This window comes from Myiozetetes cayanensis, unplaced genomic scaffold, assembly GCF_022539395.1.
Source record: "Myiozetetes cayanensis isolate MyiCay16 unplaced genomic scaffold, myiCay2020 scf19, whole genome shotgun sequence".
Taxonomy (NCBI): domain Eukaryota; kingdom Metazoa; phylum Chordata; class Aves; order Passeriformes; family Tyrannidae; genus Myiozetetes; species Myiozetetes cayanensis.
This window is the reverse complement of record NW_026087400.1, coordinates 6,907,548-6,934,522: the sequence shown is the minus strand read 5'-3', so window position 1 is coordinate 6,934,522 and position 26,975 is coordinate 6,907,548. Positions and strand designations below refer to the sequence as shown.

General features: G+C 40.9%; 1 protein-coding gene and 1 long non-coding RNA gene across 4 annotated transcripts in view; one reads left to right on the top strand and one right to left on the bottom strand.

The window, feature by feature from the left end:
• LOC126639281 (uncharacterized) overlaps positions 1-26,975 on the bottom strand; it is a 122,603-nt gene that overhangs the window by 50,947 nt on the left and 44,681 nt on the right. The window lies entirely within an intron of this gene.
• EDN3 (endothelin 3) lies at positions 1,528-16,787 on the top strand. Its single transcript, XM_050313958.1, has 5 exons — positions 1,528-1,711; positions 2,102-2,297; positions 13,966-14,130; positions 14,634-14,738; positions 15,470-16,787. The coding sequence occupies exons 1-4, from the start codon at positions 1,660-1,662 to the stop codon at positions 14,704-14,706; spliced, it is 486 nt and encodes a 161-aa protein (XP_050169915.1). The 5' UTR covers positions 1,528-1,659; the 3' UTR covers positions 14,707-14,738; positions 15,470-16,787.

Below are 26,975 nucleotides of genomic sequence, written 5' to 3'. Positions count from 1 at the left end.
TCTGCTTCAGTGCTTGAATGCTGTCAGTACCTGAGCAAACTCACATGTCCTCACGAGCTGCACTCACTGCAGAGGGTACAAACCTTAAGTCTTGTGGGTTCTGCCTGGGTTTTAGAGACAGGGCACAATTAATGCTTCTGGCATTTCAATTTTATATTCCAAAATCTTGTAATTTGCACAAATTGTGTGAAACAAGAGCAATTTAAGTTTCCACAGAGAACTGTGGTCTCAGCAAAATTTGAGACAATGGAACTTTCCAGCTATTACCCTGTGTGATGACCATCGTGTTCTTGTTCTTAGCTGGGTATAACTACAGCTCTCACACAAAACTCTCAGGCTTCAGAGACTGACAGAAGGCAGTTTGACAAACTGACAAAACATGACATCTTAATGAGGTTGTTTTTTTTTTTTTTTTTTTTTTTTTTTTTTTTTTTTTTGGCAAGTGTTACTGGATAGTCCACACCAGAAGCTGGAATTGGGGGCAGGGCTGGAGAAGAATGTGAGGCAGTAGAGAACATGGATAATGTAACCTGGGTGATCCTGTAACTACTTTTCTACTCACAAACCAGATTTTAGTGACTATGTCAAATTGGTGTGATACATGACAGAAATTCTGGCTGCAGATCTTTCTATTAGTACTGACATATTCTTAAATGAAACACTGTGCTTTGATTTAAAATATCCACAATTAAATTTGCAACTGTTTTCCATGTGCTGTCTATAACATATGTTTCCTATAACAGGATATACTACAAATACTACTGTAAGAAAAGATAGAGCCAATTCCCTGAAACCCTTACCTTTTATCCCCTAAGAGCTGATACTACAGTAGAAAATGGGGCCAAATGCAGAAGTGTTTTTCTAAGCCCAGCTATCAGGTATTTCACGCAATATGAAACCCCCTTTTGCCTTTAGTGTTACACTCCAGGTAGGTTTGTCCACAAAGAGGTGCTCATAAGTAACTGGAGAAATGAAAGTATTAATAAATTGCTGCCTTAATTTCACCTGGGGAATCACTGAGAGTCTCGGGGAGAAAAAAAAAAAAAAAGCCCCAAACAATTCCAAAAAGCCGTAGCCCAGTTTTGAGTCAAAACGCTGCGTTTTCATCACACAAATGATTCCTCCTGGAATTAGATACGGAGAACAGGATCAGACCATTGACAAGCGAGGAACCAGGAGCAGCATTAGCAACTCGGGCGGGCTGTTCCGGGAGGATGTGCTGCTCTATCCCTGCTTGTACCTGGCGGGTGGGGAGCGGGGGCGGCGGGGGCGGGAGCGGGGCCGTGCCCGCCCCCGGCCCCGGGGAGGCCGGCAGCTGTCCGGGTGGGAGGCGTCTGCAGCTGGAAAACAGCAGCTCCGCTTTCTGATCGGACTGGGGGGTGGGGTGGGAGGTGTGTGTGGGAAAAGCCAAGCGATGGATCTTCCCTTCTTTTGACAACGCTCTCTCCCCTTCAGGACTAAGCCTGCACTGGAGGAAAATAACTGCAAGGGAGAACTGCTAATCACACCTCTGTGTGGGAACTAACTCCGGGGAGCAGCGTGCGCCGCCAGCCCCAGGATATTCCCTGCCTCCAACCTGAAGTGATTCCTCCTGGAACGGTTCAGTCGCCCCTGCAGTTCACCTTTGCCTGCAGTTAACCAGCGTGCAATTTGGGTTTAATGGAGCTGGGTTTATTGTTCCTCTTTGGACTTACGATTACGTCGACTGCAGGTAACGCGAATTTCTTTCTTTCTTTCTTTTCTTTCTTTCTTTCTTTCTTTGCCACTTCCACGCATGCACACAAAGAAAGGCTGGGTGGGTTTGTGTGTGTGTGTATTTTTTTTTTTTTCTTCCAAAAGGCTGTGAAGCAACAGCCCACTCCGGGAGCGCGCGGTAGAGAACCAGACTCCAAAAAGACATCATTTAGCCGCACGTAGGTTCGAAACAAAAGCGCTGGCTTTAGCGAGGCACCCCTGTGGGGCAGCAAAAAAAACCCAAACATAACGGTGCTTTAAGCACCCCTGAAACTCCTGAAGGGGGGGAGCGGGGGTGGTTCGGGTGATTGTTGCAAAGCCGGGGAGCGGTCTCCGGGAGCTGAGCGCTGCTGTTGCCTCCCCGCAGGGTCCGCGCTGCCCCGGCCGCGCTCGGCGCTCCCCGCGGGCGGGGACCCGGCGCACCGGGAGCGGGAGGAGAGCGCGGCGGCGGCGGCGGGCGGGGGGCTCCGGCCGCGGGCCCGGCGCTGCACTTGCTACACCTACAAGGACAAGGAGTGCGTGTACTACTGCCACCTCGACATCATCTGGATCAACACCCCCGAGTGAGTGCGGCGGGAATGGCGGGGCGGCGGCGGTGGGATGGGGGGAAGGAAGGAGGGAGGGAAGGAGCGGGAGGGGGATCCCCCACGGGGGACCCCGCGGGGACGGCCCGGGCGGGGGGAGCCGGAGGCGGAGCCGCCCCCGGTGGGGTCAGGGCGGGACGAGGGAGCCCGGGCAGCCCCCCCGAGCCCCCGGGAGCGCGGTGACCTCGGCACCTGCCGGGAGGGGGCACGGCGGGCATCGCCAGCCCCCGACGCCGGGACCTCCCGCTCCCGCCGTCCGGGTACCATCCATGTGCTGGGCACAGCCTGCACGAAATACCGGAACAGTGGGTATTTTCCAGGAGAAATCTGTTCCTAATAACCCACTCATTGGGAAGGGAAGAACACTGTGTGATTGTCTGTACGTTCAACTGTACTGGTTTGGATAAAAATTATTATGGAAAAATACCGGCATGTTAAAATAATGATTTTCTTCTTTTTTTTTTTTTTTTTTTTTAAAAAAAAAAAAAACATTCAATATACCAGATTTTAAGACGTTACAAAAGAAAGCCTTTTGCAATTATGTTTTGTGGAATGGCAAACATAAGTCATCATTATGCTTCAGGTCATAATAAAACCAGTTTTTGAAGGCATTTCCCATGGATTGGAAGTTGGGAGCACCACACAGGGCAGTGGGGGTGGAGCACACGTGCAGAAAAGCGGAGTCTGGTACTGACAGTGCTTAATGACAAGAAATCATCAGGAAGGGTGACACTTTGCCTACATCCCAATGGTTTGAGGCCTCCTTCTTCTACACCATTGTATATATCCTGTCTTGTTGAATAACTACAACAGACCTAAGGATTTGTAGATTCTCACAGGCTATTAGGTTTCAGTCCTGAAGCAACCACAGTGATCAGTTCAGTAAAAAAATAATCAGGATCAGATGAACCCCAAACCAAATTACTTTAGGAATTCAAGTTCTTCAGGCTGTATGACTGAGAACTTCTATACACACCATCAAGTACCTCAGTGACTAAAGTTTGGGAACAGTTGTACTAAGATCTGCCTTTGAATCAGTTGCAAAGCTTTTAATCAAATTAAAATAACAAAAGGAGTTAAAAAAAAAAAAAAAAAAAGTAGCAGTAAAATAGGTTAAGTCAAATGGGATTTAGGGCACTTAATTTGTAAATTCACATGTGTGTCTTGGCCAGAGGCCATGTCTGATGACGTCTTTTGAACTTCTACCAACCTGTAAGTATCATGTATTCACACAAGTCATTCAGTTCTTTGAGTTCCATACCTGCACTAATCCACCCCAGGATTACATAGAGTTATTTTAGCCAAATATTTATGACTCAGTAAATTTAAGTCAGAGCTCACCAGTGAAAATGGGGGAATGACATTCCTTTTCCCCTACGCACTGAATAAATAGACCACTGCTAATTTTAAACACACACTCCTCTTTTTCTTTTCTTTTCTTTTTTTTTTTTCCTTTAGGATACCCTGTTTTAAGTCTACAGGAATTACAATTTTCATTCCAGTGGGAAAAGTATTTAGTATGCATCAATTCAGTGATGTGGAGAATTTTTTCCTACCTGAAAGTTTTGTGCAAACATCACAAAACAAAGAACAAAAATAAAATAGAAATAGAGGTATCTAATGTTTTAGTGATACCTATAGCATTAGCAATGAAATATGTATAATAACCCATATATTATACAGTTGGGGCTCTAAGGCTCTGCTTGCTTAACTAAAGTCAGTTGTACATAAATAGCAGCAAATCTCTCAGCTCTGTTAAGTCCACCCCCACTGGGTATAAATTAACCTGTAATAATTTCATGTGAGTCCTAGGAAAATATCTTTTCATAACTTTTATGTGACTGGACATTTCTGTGCAAACTATGGAATGAATACATTCAATGTCAATACAAAATATTCACACAGAATATACAGAATGTATTAGCTACTGTGCTCCAAAGACATGGACTTGTATAGCCTAACAACACTGCTGGAACTGGGTGAATTGGGATGCTGGGAGCCCTCGGGGGTTGGTAAAGAGTGCATGGATGATGGTGGAAAGTAGGGAATTAGGCCAGTAGGGACTGAGTTTCCTGGAGTGTGTGTGTGTCTGAAGTGGGCAGCTTTGCTGTCCTGCTCCTCACGCTGTTTCTGGTCTGATTGAGGAAGGTGAGCAGTGAAAGGAGCAGCTCTGTGTGCAGGCCATGTACTTGTCCAAATCTTCCTTTAGACTGAAACAGGAATATTTTCATGTGTGAGGGCAGAGGTGGTCACTGAACTAAGTGTGTCAGACATTTTCAGTGCAACAGAAGCAGCATTAAGATTTCCTATCCCGTGTCTGAATGAACAGGCACTGATTCTGCCCTGGTGTCCTACCTGGAGTAATGTCTCAGCAAGTCAAAAGGTACTTCTGGATGTGAATGAGGGAAACCAGGCCTGCTTCTGCAATTTTATATCCCGAGCAGGTTACATCACTGCTTTTAACTGGAAGTAATCCCTGGATCTGAGCAGACTGGCAACATGTTTGTAAACGGGGCTTTTATGTTGCTCTTGTACACACACTGTTGGAAGTTCTTATATTTATTAAAAACTTGGCTCCAATGCAACTTTGAGGATCAAATACATAGTGAGAAAGACAGTGTTAAAAGTTTGGAGAAGTTTTCCTGACATCTGTTGATTCTGGTATTTTTCTTGTTCATATACTTACCTTTTTATTTCCTACATCAATTATTATAATTGCTTATTATTTTTTCTTTTTTCTCCCAATTTATTTCTTTCACTTATCATTTCTATCATTCCCCACAAAAATTCCTTAATATTTTCTCAACATTACTGTTGCCTCCATACTTCAAGGGCAAACTTTACTTCCTCCTCTGGTTTCTTCTGCTTTTCCCAACAGGAGATGCTGTTAAGCATTGTTGTAATACATTCAAACCAAATCTTAGTCATGGCCACTCCTCCTTTTCTGGAAAAGCAGTTGAAGTTTTTAGTGAAGCTGTTGGAGGCAAAGTGATGATAGATGGTCTATTCCTATCCCTGCTGAGAAATCACTTAGATCAGCAGGGGCACAGTTGTAGAAAAGCACAAAATTGCAGAGTGTGGAGCTTCTGACTCCCTGCAGCTTGTGCCAATTAAGAGAGAAATTATCTCTGCACACATGTTTTAAGTATTGCTTTATACTTGTGCTGAACCACTGCTGTTAGGCCAGACCACTAAGAGCATCAGTGTGTTATTTTGACATAGTGAGTCTTTTATGCTGGGAACAGTGGGAGCTTTAAGTGGAAAAGAAGATGACCTAGAGAAAGGCAGGTAAGTCAGAACAGAATAATGCAATTATGTGGTGTAGACAAAGCTTGCATAACAAAGACAATTAAAAGGTGGTAAACTGTTCTCACTGATAAGATTGATTAGTCAGGAATTAGTTTGCAATGTATTTTTTTGTCAAGTGATTAATTATGCTTATCTTGATCTATAGCTACAGACACAATCTAAAGAAGAATGAATTGTTTTTTAAACAGTACCCACTGATGCAATACAGACATAACTTGATGCTTAATTCTGTAAGTTAAAGAAGAAAATGTAGATGACTACATTTAGATCTGCACTTCTTCAAAGGGGTTCTGTATTTCAATATGAACTGAACTTGTGCATGTGACAGCAACATGTGGTTCAATTACATTAATGTTGCTGTGTGCAGCATCAGGGATGCTCATAATGATCAGTAAAAGATAAAAGCTGACAACTCCTAAGAAAGCAGTGCTATTGTGAGGGCACAGCATCAGATACTCAAGTGGTCTTCAGTTCTAAAATAAAACTACAATGAGAATTTATGGCACTAATCCAGACCATTTTCAAAGGACAATTCCTCACTCAAACTAAGCACCAAAAATAAGAACAGTTCTTTTGAATGGTTTAAATCAAAGCAAAAGTGTATTTATTTTCTAGATGACATGTCTTATTTCAGTATTTGCTATTATTTTCAAGAGAGGAGTAACTGAATTGAAATTCTGTGACCACATTGTACACACCAGCTTACATGATGATCTAAGAGTTCTGTCTGCCAATTACACGAATTTCTGAATCAGGAAAAATTGGATGGATGGACAAAGGGAAAGGAAGAGTTTGATCTCACACTGTGTTTGCTGCTCTGATCCTCTGTACTTAACACATGTTCTATTTCCTGTGTGGAAGGACATGAGCAGGAGCTGACTTGTATCTGTTGCTTTTCTGTGTGGGATAAATTGGAGAGGATCTGGTGAGTGTTCTGTGGTCTGTGACCACATGGTGACACTGAAAGGACCTGATGTTCTGTCACTTAATAAATTTGTTTCTGTAACATATGAAGGTCAGATACCCTTTAGCACTAGGTTGGCTCCAGATAGCTCCCAACAGAAATGTGTTTTCCTGACCTAAGGTGACCATGGGATGGGGTGAGAAAGGCTTTTCATACACTCGAATTGTTTTGGTCTCTCCTGGAGGTGATGACGGATGGGTTTGTTCGCGACTTGTCAGAAGCTGAACAGACACCAGCCGATTGCACAGGCAGTCAGCTCTCCAACAGTTACAAGTCAGTGATTTCTGCTCATTACTAGCTTAGGTTGCCATCAGAAAGTCATCTTAGAATGGGAACAATGTGTGCCCTATCATCGCTTCACTCATAGCTTTACTCACATGTAGAGATGATTTCTTGGGATGTTGTTACAGAAAAGACTTCAGGCCACCCATTGGTCACTCCTGCTTTAACTGCTGCTCTGCTGGCTGACTTTTCCTTCACAACATCTTTTTGTTACCTGCACCTCACTGGTGACTGCATTTCATCCTTATGGGCATTAGGTGATATTCCAAAGTATTACAGCTACCTCAATTTTGGATAATCATCATTAAATATGTATAGATGACGCCCTGTATTCTACTGGAAATAAAAGTACATGGCTAAAGATTTCTTGTTCAGCAAAACAATTAAGCAGGTGGTTATAAACTTTAGATCAGATTGAAAATACCTGGTAGCCAAAGGCATGATGATAAAACAGTGGCTGCAAGCCAGGCAGTTCAAACAAGGAAGCTAAACAGTGCACATGGTTAACCATCAGAGCCAAGTGCCAAAAGTGAAGTGATACATCTTCTGTTGAGTTGATTTTATTTTTCTGAATGAAATTTACCCTGATTTTGCAATCTTTACTGCCCACATATTCAATGAAAGCTATTTGTCTTTCACAAAACAGATTTCAAACAGATTTATTGAACATAGTAACAGGCTTCTGCTGTAATTGCCATATTTTATCATGGACAAACTGATCTGACTTTTAGGCCTGTTTATTCAAAGAGTTATTCTTGCATATTTAAATTGTGTACTGACTTCCCACTTTCAGTGTCTTACTGTCTGAAATGTGCACATTTCAGCTTGCACGCCCTCCTCGGCCTAGAAGAAGAATCTATCCTCTTAGTCTCCCTGTAAAGCTTATTTACAGTACCCAGAGTATGGATATTTTACAGCAGTATCCAGAAAGACTTGAAAGGATTTGGCTCTGCAGTTAAAAATCCCACATCCCTGCAGGCGCTGGCCCTGCAGAACACGGGGTCAGGGATGAGACACTGATGGCCACTGCCTTGAGATTTCCCCACTGCTGCTCATGTTGGTCTAATTCTAAGGATAAACAGTCTCGAGGGCTGTCAAACCACACTCATTTTCATCAGTCTTACATTTTAACACCATGTGTTTATTTTCCCCCAGGTTTTCGTTTTATTTGTTTTGAAACCTGTGGTGGATTTTGAACTAAACAGGCTGTAGAGAGTGGCAGAAACATGAATTAGTGTGTGTTCTTTGTGTGCACTGCTGGAGCGGCTTCAGCAGTAAGCACTCTGAATTTTAGTTTGAAAAGCTACCATTTGACACTTCACTTGATGCCTTTAATCCCTATTTCCCAGCAGTTCTGCCTTTTGGCATTTACCACAGTGGTTTTGTGTTAGAACCACTTACTAATGATACCCCCTGCCAGTCAGAGGGAGAAAAGGAACGATGGAAGTTTGGGCCTGACAGTAAGAAAACTATGCACCAAATTTTACTTATTTACTTAAACTAAAAATTATATATCCTGCCACCGAACTGGGATCAGATTAGGATGGGTATGAAGTACTGAAGGATATGCTGAGAGTTGTTTTGGGAGAGGTATTTCTGTGAAACAGTGGCTCAGTTTATTAAGCCAGGTGAGCTCTACCCAGCCCCTCTGGGGATTTGGGGTGTTAATGGACACCTCTCACCCCAATCTGTGCTTCATATTGCTTCCCTCAAGAAATGTACCCCAGCTTTTCACTCAGCAACTCAGATGTTGCTCTGATCACGTTTCAAAAAGAAAACATGTAACATAATTTTGACAGCTACAGGAGGAGGATGGATAGAGATAAAAAGCCTCCAGATTCTCACAGGACTTGGTTTGGGTACCATGAAATCCCCAGTGTGAGGGAAATCAAAGAACTCATGGGGTCAGTGAAATTGTCAGTTTACTGACTACTACTAAATTGAGGTTGTGGAGAAGAAAGGTGTGGCTATAAAGGTTTGTTTCCTCTGAAAATGACTTGAAGTGTAAAAAGCTACTCAGAAAAAGTCCAGCTTCTGAGAATGGAGCACGTGGTCAGGATGACAAAAACACTTCTTTGAAGAAGGTGTTTTACTTCTTAAATAATGATGATAAGGAAGGGTTAATAGGGGAGGTACATTGATTGTGAACACTCTTAAAAAATGATGTCTGTCACAGAAAGAGTTGGAGCCAACTTTCAGAGCAGCCAATGATCTCTTCATCCATAGAGCTACACAATATTATACTGCAGTGGCTTCATATGAAAGCATACACAGAAATATCTGTTATTTCCCCCAAGCAGCTTTTCATTTTGTTTCACTTGGAGGATGGTAAACGTTGCTTCCTTTCTGTGTTCTTTGTTCTCAGCGGTCCTTACAGGGATCTCATACATTTTAGGACTGTCTGAAAACACTGGAGACTGTTGGGAGCCTCGTTGGCCTGGATGCAGGCCAGAAAATATATTGCTGAATGCTGAAATCACAGCATCTAAGATGATTGCTGCAACCCCCTTATCCCTTTGTTTTGCCTGAAACTCTCCAGTGCCCTGGAGGTATCTACTGTGTTTAAGAGGCTGGGAAAGTAGAAAATAATAGCAGCTCATAGGTCAATTATAACATAGCATGAGAAACTCAACCACATATTATAAAAATTAAAATAAACCAATTAGACTTGTCTGCCTGAATTCACTATAAGTGAGGGACAGCAGGACTTAGGCAAATCATGCTTCCCAATTTGACCTGAAGGCAATTATCATTCAGTGGGCAGTTTGCTCCTGTGGGAAATTTTCCCTGATATCCCTGGTTCAGAATGGCTGTTCCACTATTACCCAGTAGTTTTGTCTTTTTCAACAAAAAAAAAATCCCTACTTCTGTAAATTTAATGGCCAACTCTTGCTTCAAGAGCTAGCTGGCTTTTGGGGGACAGCTTTTATGACTGTGTTTTATGGGCACAAAGTAGAGAAATAATCTAGGTTATTTCAGCATCTGTTATCCAATCTGTAGATCTATACTTTTTTTTTTTTTCTTTTAAAATTCTAGAAGGAACATTTTCTGACCTAAAGATTGCTGTGTATTCTTTTCACCGCAGAAATCTAAAGTGTTTCAGGTGGCAAGAGCACACTGTGCTTTCATTAGTTTTGTGCTGCTCTGTTGTACACAGAATTATCTTCACCTAACAGATCTGTTGCACTGACTAATCATAATTACAACTCATGGAATAATTCCAAGTACTGGAGAGTTGTGTTAGCATTTTTTTTACAAAATAAAGAACAAATAACTTATGCCCAGGAAGAAACTACTTCCTTGAACTCAGGCTTTCTCTAAGTGCTTTACAACTGAGCGAGCAGACTTTCATGCACCCCCTTCACTTGCTGCAGTAATGATCCTTAACTCCACAAAAGAGAGTAATTCCACAGAAATCACAGATTTGTGTGTTGCCAATCAGATACCAGTTCAAAGCACTACCTTGGAAAGGCTGATCCAGAACTGCCCAGGTTTGCTCCTTCTCCACTTTGTAGAGAAGAAAGGGATAAAGGAAACGCAGCTCTATACAGGGACAACGATTTCAGGAGAAGCTTGTTCTCACATAAAGGAAGAAATGCTGCCTACTGAGTTAAAGGTCCGAAATTCCAATTTTATCTTTTTTTTTCCCCCCCCAAAAAAAAGTTTGGAAATGGCTCTTAGCCAGTGCTTTGGCCAGGGACTGGGTCATAAGCACGAGGAATACAGTGTAAGGGAACTGGTTGTTCAGGAACTCCAGAAGCCTGGAGCAGGTAGCCAGCCAACAAATTGCCCTCTGCCCCACTCCAACTGATCCTCATCTTCACTGAGGAGACACAAACTGCTCTGGGTGTACTAAAGTCCTCAAGCTCTGACTAAAGAAAACAGATGCCTTATTTGAAACAGAAAGCAAACAGACTTCTTTTTGCCACACAAGTGCTCGGTGACAATCACGTGCTGACAATAATTCCCATTCAATGTGTAGAAATTGTGATTCTCCTTCACTTTGTACCTGAGCCTTGCAACACCACAAAAATAATAAAAATCCAGTAGCACCATAAAAAAATCAGAAAACGAACAGCATTCATTAATCACATGTAACAATCTAAGATGAAGAAGCTGCCAGGCAAATGCTTCTGATACCTGTTCAACTGAATCTCTTCAGCATCTCCTCTCACCTCTGAAGTGCTGAGAAAGAGGCATGAACTAACTTGAAACAACTAAACTTGAAATATTTTCAGCTCCTGGAACAATAACTATACACAAACTGACATTTGCTTAAACGTGATTTACGAGTTGTATCAGAGGAACTGACAGGCAGTAAAACATCTCTATTTTTTGGCTCTTTCTGAACACTATTGCAAAGAATCTGGGTTGCTGTTAAGGTATCTCTGTTTTGGGTTTGAATTTTTGGATTAGAAATCAAAACCGGGCATATCAGAAGCATTATTCCATTTCTATCTCTGATGGGCAAACCTGCACGTTAGCTTAGATATAAACTTCACTTGGATGTTCCAGGTAATTCTTACACTTGTCAGAGCACTGGCAGGTATTTCTGGGCCACTGAGAATGAAAAGGTCTTGCATACATTTCCTAAGCTATGAACCACACTCCTATAAGCATTCTGTGTTTCACAGAGCATGAAGCACCTCATTACAAAGATCAGAAGCTGCATCTAAAATATCAATTTCCTCCTTTGCTTAGGGCTGTGATTCATGGCTCTTATCACTTGTAATTAATTTATATTCTCTACCCCTCCCTGTTTGCTGGAATTTACTGTTTCTTAGAAAAGCCAGCAGACTGGTAATGGGCCCGTTCCTCACTCACTGTAATTCACATACTGATGCATTAATGTGAAATTGAAAGTTGATGGCAATCCTAGTTGGTCCATTAATTTGCAAACTGCAGCAATTAAGAATAAAACATGTTCCCTTCTTCCTCTCCAGCTATTCAGGCAGAACCTCTGACACAGGGCAAACTGCAGCTCAGTCCCACAGAGATTCTGGCTTAGAGAATCAGAGTAAAAAAAAAATGGTATCATATTTTGGAAGAGTGGACTTTTTAACAAGGAACCACTTTAAATAATGAGAATAACATACTGCAGTATTTCATGTCTTATTAGCATAATATGGGATGACATCTGCAAAAGCTGCAAGTAGCTTCTTTAACCCCTGGCAAAGTATCTGTCGTGAAACAGGGCTTTCACATTTGGCTACCACACACCATATTAATCTTTCTATTTCAGTCTCAATTTGAACAGGAAGTTGAATAATAGAATTTTACCAGACAGTTTTCATACAGGATTTCTTAAAAATAAAGGAACTTTTTTTTAGAGAGCAGGTCCTGTGTCTAAATACCAGCTATTACTTAATTAAAAAAAAAAAAAAGTATTTGTATAAAAAAAAACCCCAATCATACAGCAATTATTTATGCCAGAAGTTACCTACATTAGCCATTCAACATTCATCATTCTAAAGCAGATGGCAGTATGGAATCATTAATACTCTTCAGTTATAAAATGAGACTCGCTCCTAATCCTAAAGACAACAAAAAGCTTTTTAAATGGCTGTTAGAGAAGGGAGGCCAAAATCAAGTCCTAAAGTGTTTTGAGTCAAATATGCATATTCTTGTCTTCCCCAGTGTCTGGGCACAGGACTAAAGGGAAAATATGCAACAGTTTTAGCATGTAGGTGAGGCAGAGCAGCATCTGGAGGAGAAGGACCATGTTGTGGGCTCTTAACACAGAAACATTGCTTGTGATTTTCTATCCTTCAGTATGATTTTAAGATAAATCTAACTCTGACAGGTGTGCTCTGGCTGTGAAAGACAAGCTCATATGTACAGAGGCTTGAATAAGTGATTTGCATCAACTGTACTGATGTTACACCAGAATTATTGCAGACATTAGGAAAATAATGTTTCTGAGCCTTTCAGCCCACCATGTGTGTGGGAAAATGGAAAATTTGCAGCTTTCCCATTAAAAGCCTAATGATGTTTTTATGAAAGCAAATGAAAGAAGTAGAACTACGTGAAGGTAGTGGTTGCAAACTGATTATTCAGGCTTTGTTCTGTAACCTTTCTGTAACCCTTCTACATCTACTCTTACTTCCTTTTCCCTGTCTTTTTTTTTTTTTCCCCACCCCCTTCACTCCTCTTTCTTGCTTTTGAACATGAGACTCCCTTCAGATTTTTAGATGTTTGTGGAGTTGTGGGCTGCTTAGCAATCCACAGGAGCTTTTATGGGTCTCCAGAAGTTTCATGTGGTGGACAGCTGCTGTCACTTGAGATTCTTTAACAACTTGAAGGAGAATAATTTATGACATCAGCCCAAATCATCCAACTCTTTTTGGGGATGTCAGCAGGCAGTGATTGACTATAACCCATTAAAGAGCAAAGCATGCCAGATTGCAGGGAAATACAGAGAGCTGCCTCATGCTACTTCTTGGTGTGCTGAAATACAGAATACAATCTCCTGGAGGAAAGTATTAATAGATACATACAGGGAAGATTATCCAGCAGTTTCTCACCTCTGCAACTCCAGGGATCATGTTCCAAACATGATGGAGTGAACTACTCATGCTGACAGTTGTCTCCATGTCTCAACCATCAAATTAATGGCAAATCAGGCTCAGAATCATGAAGATGACACAACTGACATCATGGATGTTACTTCTCTGGTGAAATCAGCACAGCTCCTTTGTCACTTCACACCAGCCACAGCACTGGACATAATAAATACTGTACGTTGGGGGAGGGTGACCAACACAACACAGGAATCAGGAGTAAAATAAGCTATAATCTTGCTTGTAATTGTATCAGCTATTAGGCATTCCAGTCTTTTTTTAGACTGTGTCATTGCCAATTAATTCCACCAGTAGAGCTGATTGTCTGCTACTTTATAACTTCCCCAAAGCCTGAGCTAAGTGGGCAGAAGTTCTGATCTTTTACAGGCACAACTTCTTATGCAAGTATGTTTTGATTTTTGTGCCACTATTTATTGCTTTGCATCAATAGATCTCTTTACTAAAACACAAAAGGCATGGAATATCATTTTAATTGGCTTCTAAAATACACAATATGTGTGACTCACAACAGGAGGACTGTGCCATATGGACTGTCTAACTACAGAGGCAGCTTTAGAGGCAAAAGATCTACAGGCCAGAATCAAAGCACTTCCCAGTCTTCATTTCGATGTTCCTGTTTGGATGCTCAGGATGAACAGTGTTTGCAGTTTTGCAGAAGAATGCAAGACAGAAGAAGGTGAGTATCTCAATGTTGCCACCTGTCTACACGATTTGACTATTTCACGGAGATAAATTAATCAGGTTGCACTTACCAAATGGAACTGGCTAAAAAACACATTCATTTTAACTAAAATTCCCCCTCCAGGGTGGTGGGTTAACCCTGGCAAGCAGCCAAGCACTTACAGAGCTGCTTGTTCACTTCCCCTCCAGTGGGACGGGGGAGTGAACAGCAAGAACAAAAGCGAGAGAACTGATATCTCACCTCAGAGTTTAGCAGGTGAAGGAAAGAGGCCAGAGCCAGCCAGTGCTGTTTGGAATTTTCATGTTGCTGTTCCTTTCTATGATGTGGTGTTTTTGAAAACAGCAGATCTGCCCAGTTAGGGGCATGATGAATACTGCACTATTCTGGAATGTTTTATCTAGTCTAACAAAGAGCATCACATCACCTTTTTATGAACGGCTCCATAAGGGGACTTGACAAGAGCACATTTGCAAACTTGGAAAATCTCTCTTCTCCAGAAATCATGGATCAATGAAAAAGACAGAGGAGAAAGACCAGTGCAGGGAAGAGGAACACAACTTCATTCAGTAGCACAGAGAGTCCGGAGGATTCTGAACAATCAGGTAAGTTACAGATGTTTAATACTGAAAGCAAGTAGTGACTTCTCATAAATATTCTCTGTATTTACAGCATCCTTAATTGTTTTAACTGTATGTTATAAATAAGGGCAGAATTTGGCCCAGGAGTTGTTTGTTTGGGGGTTTTTTATATGTTATTTTTAAAATACCCTTACTACACACGGAACTGCTAAAACCTCCCTGTGCTGATCTAACTCCTTCAAAAGTTGGATTCTTTGGCTATAAGCCAATACATATTTTTTTCTTTTTTCTTTTTTTTTTTTTTTTTTTTTTTTTTTAAGGCAAAGGCTGTTCCTGTCTATCATGTTTTTGCTCATTTAGCACTGCAGCAACTTAAGCTTCACATCCCAACGCAGTGCTTCAGTAAAACTAGAACTGTTAAGGTAAAGAAACAGAAAAGAACCTTGTGGAAAAAGCATCTGAAGGGAAAAATAAATATGCTTTTGATAACAGATACAAAGAGATTACTGGGACCTGGCTGCCAGTTTCAAATATTTCCACTTCTAAAAAAGTCACACTGGTACCCAAAATGTTTTGCTGTGAAGGAAAGCACTTGGATTAGGAGTCCTCAAGCTGGATTTATTGCTATGATTATCTGAGCAGAGCTAATCAGACAACTCTGCACTGTTCACTCTGGGTACACATAATCAAGGAGATGGTAACAGGCAGCTAGTGCTGAATATTAAGCAATTTGGTTGTCTTTTTTTTTTTTAAAGCTTTAACATTTATTTGCTGGAGCTCAGAAACAAGAACTTAAAACTACAACTCTCCCTTGAGATGGACAAACTTGATGCTTCAGTGCGATGCCAGTGGAGAATTGAGCAATGCACCACTCCCATTTCAGCAGTGCCACTCTGAGGGCACATGGACCTGCATGAGGAAGCTTTGTCCCGTGTTCCCCTCGTGAGAGTCTCAGTAAAGGATAATCTTTATCATGGAACTGGCAGGGAATGTGTCACTATTGAAGAAAACTTCAAAGGCAGATCCAAACTTCAGCAATGCAAAGTTTCAGGGAGCTTTTTTTTTTTTTTTCCTCTGTGATTTAAAAGAGTACAATAGAAACATGCTGTTCCACTTTGTGTCTGAGGAATCCATCCACAGCTTTGTGCAGGCAACTGCAATTGGAGAGTGTGGGGAGTTAGAGAGAGATTGCCTCTACATGAGTTCTCATTCAGAATAAACAGATGCAAAATATTTCTCTTGTTAATGTATGCAAGCCTGAATCGTCATATTGTAACTTCGTGGCAGATGTTTAAATGACAGTATCTATGCAGAATAAATATGAATGGCTAATATAAATATATTATAAACTATAGCAACTTAAGAGTATACATTGAGTATTCAATAGATTACCTAATTTAGGCACAAATTATTCCTGCACTTCAAAGTTCCATTCAAAAACACAGTGATTATTTAAGGATGCACTGTAGTTGGTGAACAGAACTTTGATTATTCAGCCCCAAGAATTTTCCTAAAGATGCAAAGGTAGGACTGTGGACCTTCAAATGAAGCTTCAAACAATCAGAGTAACTCATATTTGCTGTTCTAAGCCCCTGTCCACGTTACCATCCACAGCTCATACATTTGTCTCTGTTATTACTACAAATGACGTTTATCTTCATGGAAACAACATCACTGAATAACCTGGAAACTTGGCAATAAGGATTAAACCCAACCCTGGACATTTTTCAATCTCAATGATGTCAATGATGTCTTCAGAAATTATGGACCTGTTTTTGCTACGAGGATGCAAGAGTAAGCAAGGAAAAAAGAGTAACTTTTGCAAATCCTGTTCTATATTATTTAAAAAGAGAGGAAATCCCTTACTTGTGACAAATTTTTTTTTTTTTTGGGTTTACTGACCTTCATGCAGACTTTCCCCAGGGCAAATAGGTTAAACTATAACTCCTTGACAATAAATTATATTTTATAAGAAGAAAGATGGAGACCAAAAGAGAAGTGAAAAGAAATCAACAGTACAAATGTTTATATAGGGCTTAAACCAGTGGTAATAGATTTTCTTTGAAACAAGAAAGGGAGCTCTTTGCCAAAACATATGATATATTTTATATATATGTGGATATATTTCATAAATAAATTATTACAGTTATAAAATTAAATATATCTTTCAGTTATTGCATTTGTACCAGTTTCTTACTTGCTGTATAACTGATTTTGTACATTTATAGAAAATAGATTATTTATTTTATAAAACCACTTCACATACTATTTTCCCGTATTTTTTTGAAAGACACTGTATAGTTTTGGGGATTTAAAAAAAAAAAAAAATCAAGCTTTGTTATGAGGAATATCTAATGCTCCTGGTGTTGCTTTATGACCACAAACTGGAAACTTTTTCCCCTCTGAATTCATACATCCAGCTCACACAAAAACTTGCCTTCTTCAAGAGACTGACAGTTCTCCTTCAGCAGTCTGAGAATTATGAATATGTAACAACACTCCATGATAATAACTATGTGTAAAAAGTGACACTGCAGTTTTGTGTCCCTTTTGCTATAAATGTAACCATCAACTGGCCTAATCCTGGGACAAACCCCATGAACAAACCGGGTTCTTCCTTTGACGTGCAGGCAGATTTAGCCCTCGAGCAGTGGGCTACAGGTGCTACTGTTGGTTTTGCCTCAAGAAATTAAAATCCAGTCTTTTTCTACAGGAAATCCACTTTCAAGTGGTTTGGTTTTGGGGATTCTGCACAGTAGCTGAAAATACTGTGTCAATGTGCATTTAATGTAAAAATCAGCCCATTGTGAATACACCAAAGAATGGAAATGAGAAATAATGTTATATCAAACTACCAGACTCAAAAGAGGGAAACCCTAAAGTTTACTGTAGATATTTCCAAATAAATCCATAAGCCATAAGCATATACCTGAAAGTTCTATGTGCTGGATTCTGGCATTGAACTACTCTCATTCCATCTGGGAACAGTTAACAACCATGAGATATTTTTTACCTAATTTCATATGTTTATAGAAAATGTCAGCATTAATATTCCTCAGCTCTCAGTGACTCAGTTTACCTACTCTGAATTTGTAACTAGAAGGTGTTAAGCTAATTTGAAATACAATTCTTTAAAAATTATACACAGAATTAATGTCATATACAACCAGTAAGTGTTTTAAACTAAGAAACAACTCTTAAAATGTGATAAATCATAAAAGGATTATTTGCAGAAGTTAGCATTAAATGCTTTTTCAACATATAACATTGGGATAGTGAGGTGTACTGCAGAATTATTCTTGGTCTGGGATATTTTAAGGACATTTCTATTTACTTTTACAAAAGAACTTTGTATTTACTTTCGTAAAAGAAATTAGTTCCAGCTCTTACTCTATTCACTGTAAAACCATATATGTCCAAATGTGCTCTAATTCTGTCAGGGTTCCACAGCTCTCATTCTATTTCCCAGTTAACAAAAGTTCAGTTTCCAGTTTTTAATAGCAAGAAGAACAATAAATGACCAAAGGCCTGGAAAACAATGTGGAAGGGAGCCTTAAAAGAATTTAAGACTTTTAGCCTCAAAGGAGAGGAGATGTGAATGCCGTTGTCAGATGCAAAGGGCTGAGAGAGAGAGAGCGAGCGAGGAGAGCCCTGTTTTGTTCCCTGTGTTCACAGAAGGAAGTACAAGAAGTACAGGATTTATGTCACAGCAAAGCCCTTCAGGCAACGTTTCAGCACGAGTGGGTGAGTGCCATGAAGACAAAGGTCTCCACCACCACCTCCACCTCTTACTCCTTGGCTGGGCTTTGTGAAAGCCTCAGGCTTTGACACGAGCGTGGAAGGGGCCACGTCCTCCTCCAGAGCTCATCTCACTTTCTGGGCATTGGAATAACTGGCTCCTTGTACCTGTGCCTGCTTTTGGGGACACCACTCTGCTGCTTCTGCTGCTCCCCACACACAAAATGCTTGCAAAACCTGGGGGCTGAGTTCTTCTGTAGATCCTTATCCTGTTATGTCATCCCTATATTGATCCCCCATTGGCAGCATCCGGCATCTCACACGTGCTCAGATGTTGTTTTTAGGAGCTGGCTTTCAGAAGAGCTGGACAAAAATAACTCTGCTGTGACAGATTGCTGAGGACAGTCAGGGCAATTTGATGTAAGGTGATTTAAGAAGACAAAATCGTGTGTCTTGATAAGAGCAAAACGCAGGCTAACATAAGTAAGGCTGAATAACGTAGCTAAAGCTAATCATTAGAAAAGGAACAAATTCTGTCCATGTGAACGTTAAATCTTTCAATCCTCAGCTTGAAATCTATTGGAAGAGTAATCAAGCAAAATTGCAAACAGATGACTCTGGAAACAGTGTTTGTTTTCACTACTAGAGTTTTACAATGCATAAAATATAACCTGATCTGGAGAGCTTTATGCTACAAAAAAATGTCAGGATTGAGAGATTTAAAATGCTAAGCAAGTTAAACAGAGCATATTGCACTCTCTGTTTGCTTAAAAGCACATTTTAAAGAGCAGTTTGACTTCCAAGATTTTCAGCAGTGCTTTAGAAGGCAGATGTGCCTTGATGTGCACTTCAAAGGTATCTCTGCAGATCCATGCTGATAGTTGGTAGCACAACTGAGCTTCAGTAGAGGTTTGAGGTGAGGTTCAAGTCTCGGCTCCTGTTCTGCCACAGGAAACACCTCCTTGAAGCCTTGGGCTCTTACTGGGTTTTAGCCCAGAATGGCCCCAGTGTCCACATGGAACACCCCTGCCCAGATCTGGATTAGTTCTTGTTTTATTTCAGTGTGATCCTTGTCCATTTTAAAACAGAGCAGGTTGCTGGTCATTTCCTGAATGCACCACTTTCAGAAGTTAGGGAGATGTATAGGTCTACAAACTCCTGCTGCACCTCTGTGTTACTTTAGGAATCTAAATACCTTTACCATGTGCTATCATCAGGCATTGGTAAATGGATACCTTGGCTCACGCTTCCTGCAGATGCCTCCAGCAACATAAATGGAATTGGTTGAAGTTCAAGCCCCTTAACAAAAACTTGATTACAAGTCTTTGACATTCAGACTCTGTTTTTCCTTTAAATATTTTTGTAAAAATCCTGTATGGACAAGGTAATTCAGATACTGAAGGGCCAGTATGTTAAACAATGAAATACTCTTACAGAACGTGAGAGTTTCCTTTTATTGGTTATAATGGAAATTCCATTAGACAACCAATCCCATTTATTAATGGATCATTTCTGCTAAAGCTGTTTCAGAGTGTGAACCACCACTCCCTTGAGTCAGTGACTATTTACGTGCTTCATTAATTGTACTTTTGCCATACCTGTCCAGGAATTATTTGTTCTATTGCAATCAGTTAAATAACTGTAATTTTTTTTCCACAGTTCATTTTGATTTAGTGGTCTTGTTTTTATAATTACTCCTCTCACCCCCCCCAACAAAGAATTGACTAAATGTGGAAATGCCTCAGTGTCCCAGTGCTCCCCTCTGGTGTTCCAGGCCTGGCAATCTATATGGCTCTGGAGGTGAGCTGCCTTAGGGGTGGATCCTTAGCTATGCAAATTCTTTCCATGCAGATGTGAAGAGGGTTGGAGCCTTTTGTCATTAAAAAATAAATGTGCAAACTGTTGTAGCAATATAAAAGATACATTGAACGGCAAGTGCATGAGGTGAGCCACATAACCAGAGAAAAGCAAATGCAAAATCAAAGCCCAGAGGCTCCATTAGATTCCTGGAACTGTGCATATGCTTATGCAACCCTGATACCATTAAGATGCAGTTCCCAAAGGGATGTTTTTTTAAATCTGTACTTTGTTTCCCCATATCTATCACAGAAGAGGAATCCATTAATTTCACTATGAAGTCAGTTTACATCCCCTTCTGGTGTCAATTTGGATAGTCACGGGTCAGCTCAGGGTCACGTTTTCAGTGTTTTATTTAAGACACTACAACTAAGAACCAGACTGAACCTAAGAATTTGAATTCTTCAGTGTAAAACCTTTCTTTACACAAATCTGATCACAAATTAATACAATCAAAACACCTGTGCCAGACCCTAAGGTTTGTCTTTGATTAACATTCTTTCTTTGAGCGAAGTTCCAAAGAGATTGGATACTCTGTATTTGGAGAAGCAGAGAAGAAAAAAAAGAAGACTTATGGAGAGGAAATCCTTCATCAGAGTTCAATAACCCCTGGATCAGAGTTCTGATTCTGCTATCTTACTATGGGATCTTGGGCAAATTGTTCTTATTGCAAACACTAACACAAGGGCAAGACCAAAGCCAATGTCTATGTTAAGATCCCAGTGGACCCAGTTCTAAGCCATTTTTCTCTCTAATTAAATAAGTGCTTCTGGTCATCTTAGAGAACATGTGAAGGATCAATGCCTTGTGGTGGAACTCTCCCTGTACCTCTCTGAACATTTGCAAAGAATTGGTCAGCTATTGCCTAAGTGAAACAAGAAGTCTACACAACACCACGTAGAGGAGCAGGCACACATGGAACTGAGTGGTTCTGGTGATGATTCAGAAGAGAACTGGGGCATATGAAAGGTCTGAAAAGCTGTTTCCTTTGGTTATGGTTGCCTGTGCATTCAGGCACATATTGGTTGTCCTGAAACAATGTAAGGTTGGTTGATTCCAGTCCCCACACATGCTTTCAAACAGAAGGGTTAGAAGAACACTGACATGTTATTACCATTAATCTAAGCTGAGGAACTGCAGTCTTAGGGGAAAACCCAAAGAAAACCAAGCAAGGGGCATGAACCAACTCACTGGTAAGGTACATTCCCTGGAAGACTCCCAGAAAACAAATTAATGGACATTGAGTTCACTGTGCTGAGCTGCTCAGAAATGCCTCAATAGTGCAACTGCTGCTCGCACCAGTAATACTGAAATGCACACCCCAGTTCCTTGTGTCCAATCCCTGAGGTACAAATCTGTGTAGCATCTTGTACGTGTCCCTAAGGGCAGCACACCACGGAGCCCCAGCCAAGCTGTTCCACCGTGTGCTTTCCAGAGAAGACCGTGTGGGCACTGGGGCCTCTGTCCTGGGACATGAAATGCCAGGAGCAAAGGATTCCTGAGCAGGGCATTTGACTGTGAGGCTGATTCATTTCGCCGATGTTGTAAATGTGTTCTCCCAAACACCACAGAGCAAACCGAGCGCACACATTTTACCAGTCACGTGCACATAAACAGGTCCCAAAGCCTTTATTTCCCCACATGCAGCACTATCATTTATTTCACAAGGCAATGCCTGTTGCCAAACTCCTTCTACTGTGCCTGTCTCGCTGTGTGAAAAACACCAATTTCAAAACAAACACTGCCTGTTGGAAGAAACACGAGCTTCGCACTCCCCGTTCCTAATTTTCAAGAAATGCTGGTGAAGAAAGAATATGGCACAGCTTCAGTGTCTGAACTGAGAGGCCTCCAGCATCTGTCACCTCTGCTGCAGCAAGAGGAACTGCACTACACTCTTACTCTTTTTTTGCACAGCTGCCAGCGTTCTTGATAAGAGTGTCTCTCCTCAGCTGGCCTGAATAAGGTATGGCTTTTTTTCTTTTTTTAAAATCTATAATATCACTTTTATAACGGGGTTGTCTAACAGCATGAACTAGGACATCAGCCATCCCAAAAGTTCCTAAGTCAGTCAGCTTTTATTTTTCAAGTGTTCTTCTGTTTGTACACAGTGAAGAGCTTGCACACCGCTTTTTGTGCTTCATGTATTTCTCCTACTGCAGATTCCAGTGTTGGCAGATTTCATCTCTGGAAAACAGCCTTCAGATGTTAGTCAAGCATGGTTTTCACTTAAGAGCCACAGGGACATTTCATGCTGTACAAAACATAACTTTCTTGAAAAATTCTTCTGGAAATTTTCAGTTTCTCTGTCAAATGTGCATATTAGCTCAATTCCTCACGATTAAACAATTATCGACCTTACTTGAAGTGTTGTTTGCACTTGAAGTGTGCTTTTAAATAATCAGCTGTAGATGTAAACCCATTAGGAAGACATTATTCCTACTATTTATTCATGTTTTCTGTTACCAGCATCATATGATTGGTATTGCAACTGTCCAGTCTTTGTTCCAGCTTCTCAAATATAAAACACTGTTTTTGAAACTGCACAGAAAAACCCAATTCTGCTGCCCATTGCTGTATATCTTTTACAGAGACAAAGAGAGAACTTGCTCAAACACAGGTTAAACATCACTAAAAAAGTGCCTTATATATAATTAAGGAGAGGAAATCCTATGTGACATCACTCAAAGTTTATGTATTCCAGCAACAGGGACACTAAAACATTAATTCTAAGAAAACAGATCAAAAAGAAGTCTCACTATATATTTTAATTCTTTTAAATAAACTTCTAAATCAAACTGTACCTAATTTTTTTTTTCTGTGAAATCCTCCCATATTTATACAGTTCTTTCCTTTCCTCCCCTAGAAAACCCTGGTCTTTCAGAGGATTTGGGTAGAAAGAGGCAGACTGCCTTGAATGATTATAAACTTTGGTGGATGGGTCATTAGGACAAACTTGTAAATGAACTTTCTGTTGCCCGATGACCTGCTTACACTGAAGGAGGCATTTAAGGATATCTAAGATCATTAACTCATCCAGCAATCTGTCAAAAGCGGTCATAAGCAGCAAAAAGCTTGAAAGGTTCAAACACTCACAGTATTTGCCTAAAAGGCAGAAGTTTTCTTTCTACAGGAAGCCAAAAATCCTTGGAATTTCAGAAATGTGCCAAACTAAAAGTATAACATATTTCCTAATTAAATAGCTTTTTATGCAGTCCTTCCCTCCTAAAAATAGTAAGTCCATCTCACAACTGTAATCAACTACATCTATTCCAGTTATGATTTCATGGAAAATGACAGCTCAATTGACATAAAGGAGGAATTTATGGTTGAGACACACTGTAAAAAACATCCAAGCCAGGTTTTTTTCTGTAACTCCACTGAAGCAGCATTTTTCCAGGGACTTCACTCTTGTAATTGCCCATAAATACAACATGCCACTGTCCTTGTCTGACCATCTGTGTCCTTGGCATTTTCACTCTATACCTTCCTACAGGTAAAGCACCTACACTGGGGTATTTTCCTTATTGCAGACAAAGTCCCCTCACAGGGTTAAATAAAGTTTCTGTGTGACAACAAAAACACCTCTGTGTGGCAGCAACAGCAGAAATACTGCAGAGTGTCCTTGCTGTTCCAAAATGTTCTGTCTGAAAGAACATTAAATGTGAATAAAATTGAGTTTCTCTCCTCCATTGTCCCTTCCTTCTGACACCACCACTGCAGGCAAGTGGCAGTCCCGGTTTTGATTATGGAGATTTATTTATCAGACTCACGGAGAAGTCCTCCTCATATGGAAGTGATTTGTGATTCATGAATGATCTGATCTGGACTTGAATTGATTTAGAGCTTGGCCCGAAGCACAGCTACCCAAATGCTTGTGCAACTTGCTTTCACAAATCGTAGCATACCACTTCACACCTTCTGTTCCATTTTTTGCATGTGAAAAAACCTCAAGGAGTGCTGAAGACAATAAAAAATGAGTTAGAGTTAAGCTCTAATACCTGATAGGTAGGTCACTGTCTGTAGCTGTCTGGTAATAAGAGCTTCTCAGGAATTTTACATCTTGATTTTATATAACAAAGTTTTGGTACGCTGAAATTTCTGGCTGCGTTGCTTTCCACAATTATATCTTTTTTAATCTAAGGAAACAGAATATAAAATGTGTCTTTTTTTTTTTTTATTAAATCCAGCTTTTGCAGAAATTCTTGAAGTTTTAAGTGCACATTTGGAAAACTGGAAGGGGATGTTAAATACTCAAATGCCCCTTATCATCAGTATTGAATTAAAATGTTTTTGTCAACATAGAGTTTTTGGTCCATTTGAGATCAGTCTCTGGAACAGGACAAAAATGATAACTGCATTGCATTTTCTATTAAGGGCAATTATCTTCAGTTGCAGTCGTGGCCAACCCTTGTCTTCACTCAGTAGTTTTCGTAGCACACCTTCCCCTCAAAATACTCCGGGCTAATCACAACATCTATTGGAAACAATGGCACTACTCCAGTACTTGATGTTAAATATCTTTTCTAGCAGACAGGGATATACAGAGGGAAGCAGAAACGGCTGTTTACTTTTGAAATGCTGCCAGGAGTGAACCTAGTCAGCTCCCTTGGGAACTGCAGAGAGTCTACTGTACGGGCTGGGAGAACGGTATTATCTCACTCCTACATCCCACAGTTTATCCACAGCTCTCAAAGCAATTCACAGCAGTCAATACCATCATTTCTGCTTCGCCAACAACAAACCAAGGCTGTAAACAGGCAATGCCTCCCCCAAGTTCAACTGGAAACCAAACCCTTTCCCCACACACTGTTCACCCTCTATCTGCGAGGCTCTCGCTGCCTTCTGGGGATCAGATCCATCTTGCTCCTGGGTTTTCATTAGGTAATATCTTGCAGAATTCAAGTTCAACTTGCAATACTTGTGTGTTTATACGGCCTCTCTTGATTGCAGTTAGCAAAGGCCACACTCCACAAATACTACACGGCATGGGAAAAGCGCGGCTCTCGAGAAGTGCCTCTTCAGAAGGATAAACAAGAGCGTGGAATTACTCATCTGCAAAAGCAGTGCACAAAGACAAAGGGAAGTTGATGTTCTGAACGGCTCTTTTAGCTTCCAGAGCAGAACCTTCTGCCTGCAAATGTTCCTCAGGCGTGCAGCAAGTGTGGCACTGTCCCTGCAGCACTTCCACAGGGACTGGGGTTACAGAGGAGCTCAGCAGAAAGGGAGAACTCAAGCATAACAGTAATTTGTCTTGTCAGTGTGAATGCCATCAGTACTATTCCTGCTGTTTGGGAAATTTCACCTTATTGGTGATTTCCATGAAATAATCTTTCCCACTACAGGAAATACCAGCCTGTACCAACCATAAATAGTTCCCTAAATCTTAATAACAATTTCTAAGGCCAGACACAGACCCTTCGAGTGTTTTCACTGAACGTAGTAAGATTTAGACATCACTAATTAACTGATTTCCTGAGTAACCCTAACTGGAAGGGAGGGCCTGTGTTTATAAGCACTCTTGATAAAACAAATACGTATCTGTCATTCAGGAGGAGTGAGATGACCCTTCTGGAAGAATTCCTCTGAAATGAAGTAGTTGAAATTGCTTACACCCTTTACACATTGAGTATCAAAATCTATGTTAAGGTTCAGTGCAGACTTGGGAATTACTAAGCAAAACAGATGAGGATATAGGAGAAAAAAAATATCCATAACCTGGCAAGATCTGTAAATCATGCATTTCTCAAAAAGTGCATCACCAAAGCCCAAATCCTTCAGTTTTCTCCTCTTTTTCTATCTAAGGAGCCAAGAGAACACAAAATCAGTTTTTATATAGTATTGTTATTCACAAGTTTTACTTTTTAAGGAATAGCAAAGGAAGTCAGCATTCCTATTCCAGTTTTATACTGAAAAAAAAAAAGAGAGTGACGGCTTAGCTACTAACATAGAACTGGGAAAGGGGGAAAGGGCACATTATCCTGTATGGAATGACACTTACAGGAGCATCCAGGCTGCTCCCAGCACACACACAGTAGTCTGAGAACATCTTTGGTGTTTACTATCTGATAAACAAGATGTGAGCAGGAAAGACTCACGGACGCACATGGGAGGGCTGGGCCTGACCACGGCCTGAATCACCGGAAAGCAAACCACCAACAGCCAAGAGCAAACTGTGTTTGGATCCTGTGACTTACTACGGACATCACCTCCTCCTTCAACCACCCAACCCCACCTGTCCTCTCTTAAAGCACCAGGGACTTCAGCGGCTGTGCCGTGCAGGGGTGACAGACTGGAAGTGGGAACATGGGAGAACATACACTCATCATCCTCTGCCTCTCTGTCATTCCTGTTTCTACCTACTCATTTTCTTCCCGTCTGGTTTGGGGGAGGAAGAAGAAATGATCAACTTTTGACAGCACATGGATATAAATAACCATTTAGTTGCATTTTTCAGCTGTCATTCTGCTAAGCATCACCCTTGGCACTGCTAATTTTGGGGACAACGTCAAACCCCGAAAGCACAGATGATAGGAAGAGCTATCAATCCACAGCAGTTCTGTCCTAGTGCAATAAAGGAGCTGCTCCACTCCAAAGTGTAATGTTCCCAGGCCTGACACTGCCAGTATTCCAAAGGTTTGGGTCAGGAGACAGCTACTTCATCTGCTC

Bases quoted from the DNA above. Each gene is read 5' to 3' on its own strand.
- EDN3 (XM_050313958.1), top strand. From the start codon at position 1,660: ATGGAGCTGGGTTTATTGTTCCTCTTTGGACTTACGATTACGTCGACT. The intron at 1,712-2,101 runs GTAACGCGAATT...GCCTCCCCGCAG, and splicing joins TACGATTACGTCGACTGCAG to GGTCCGCGCTGCCCCGGCCG. The intron at 2,298-13,965 runs GTGAGTGCGGCG...GACTCACAACAG, and splicing joins ATCTGGATCAACACCCCCGA to GAGGACTGTGCCATATGGAC.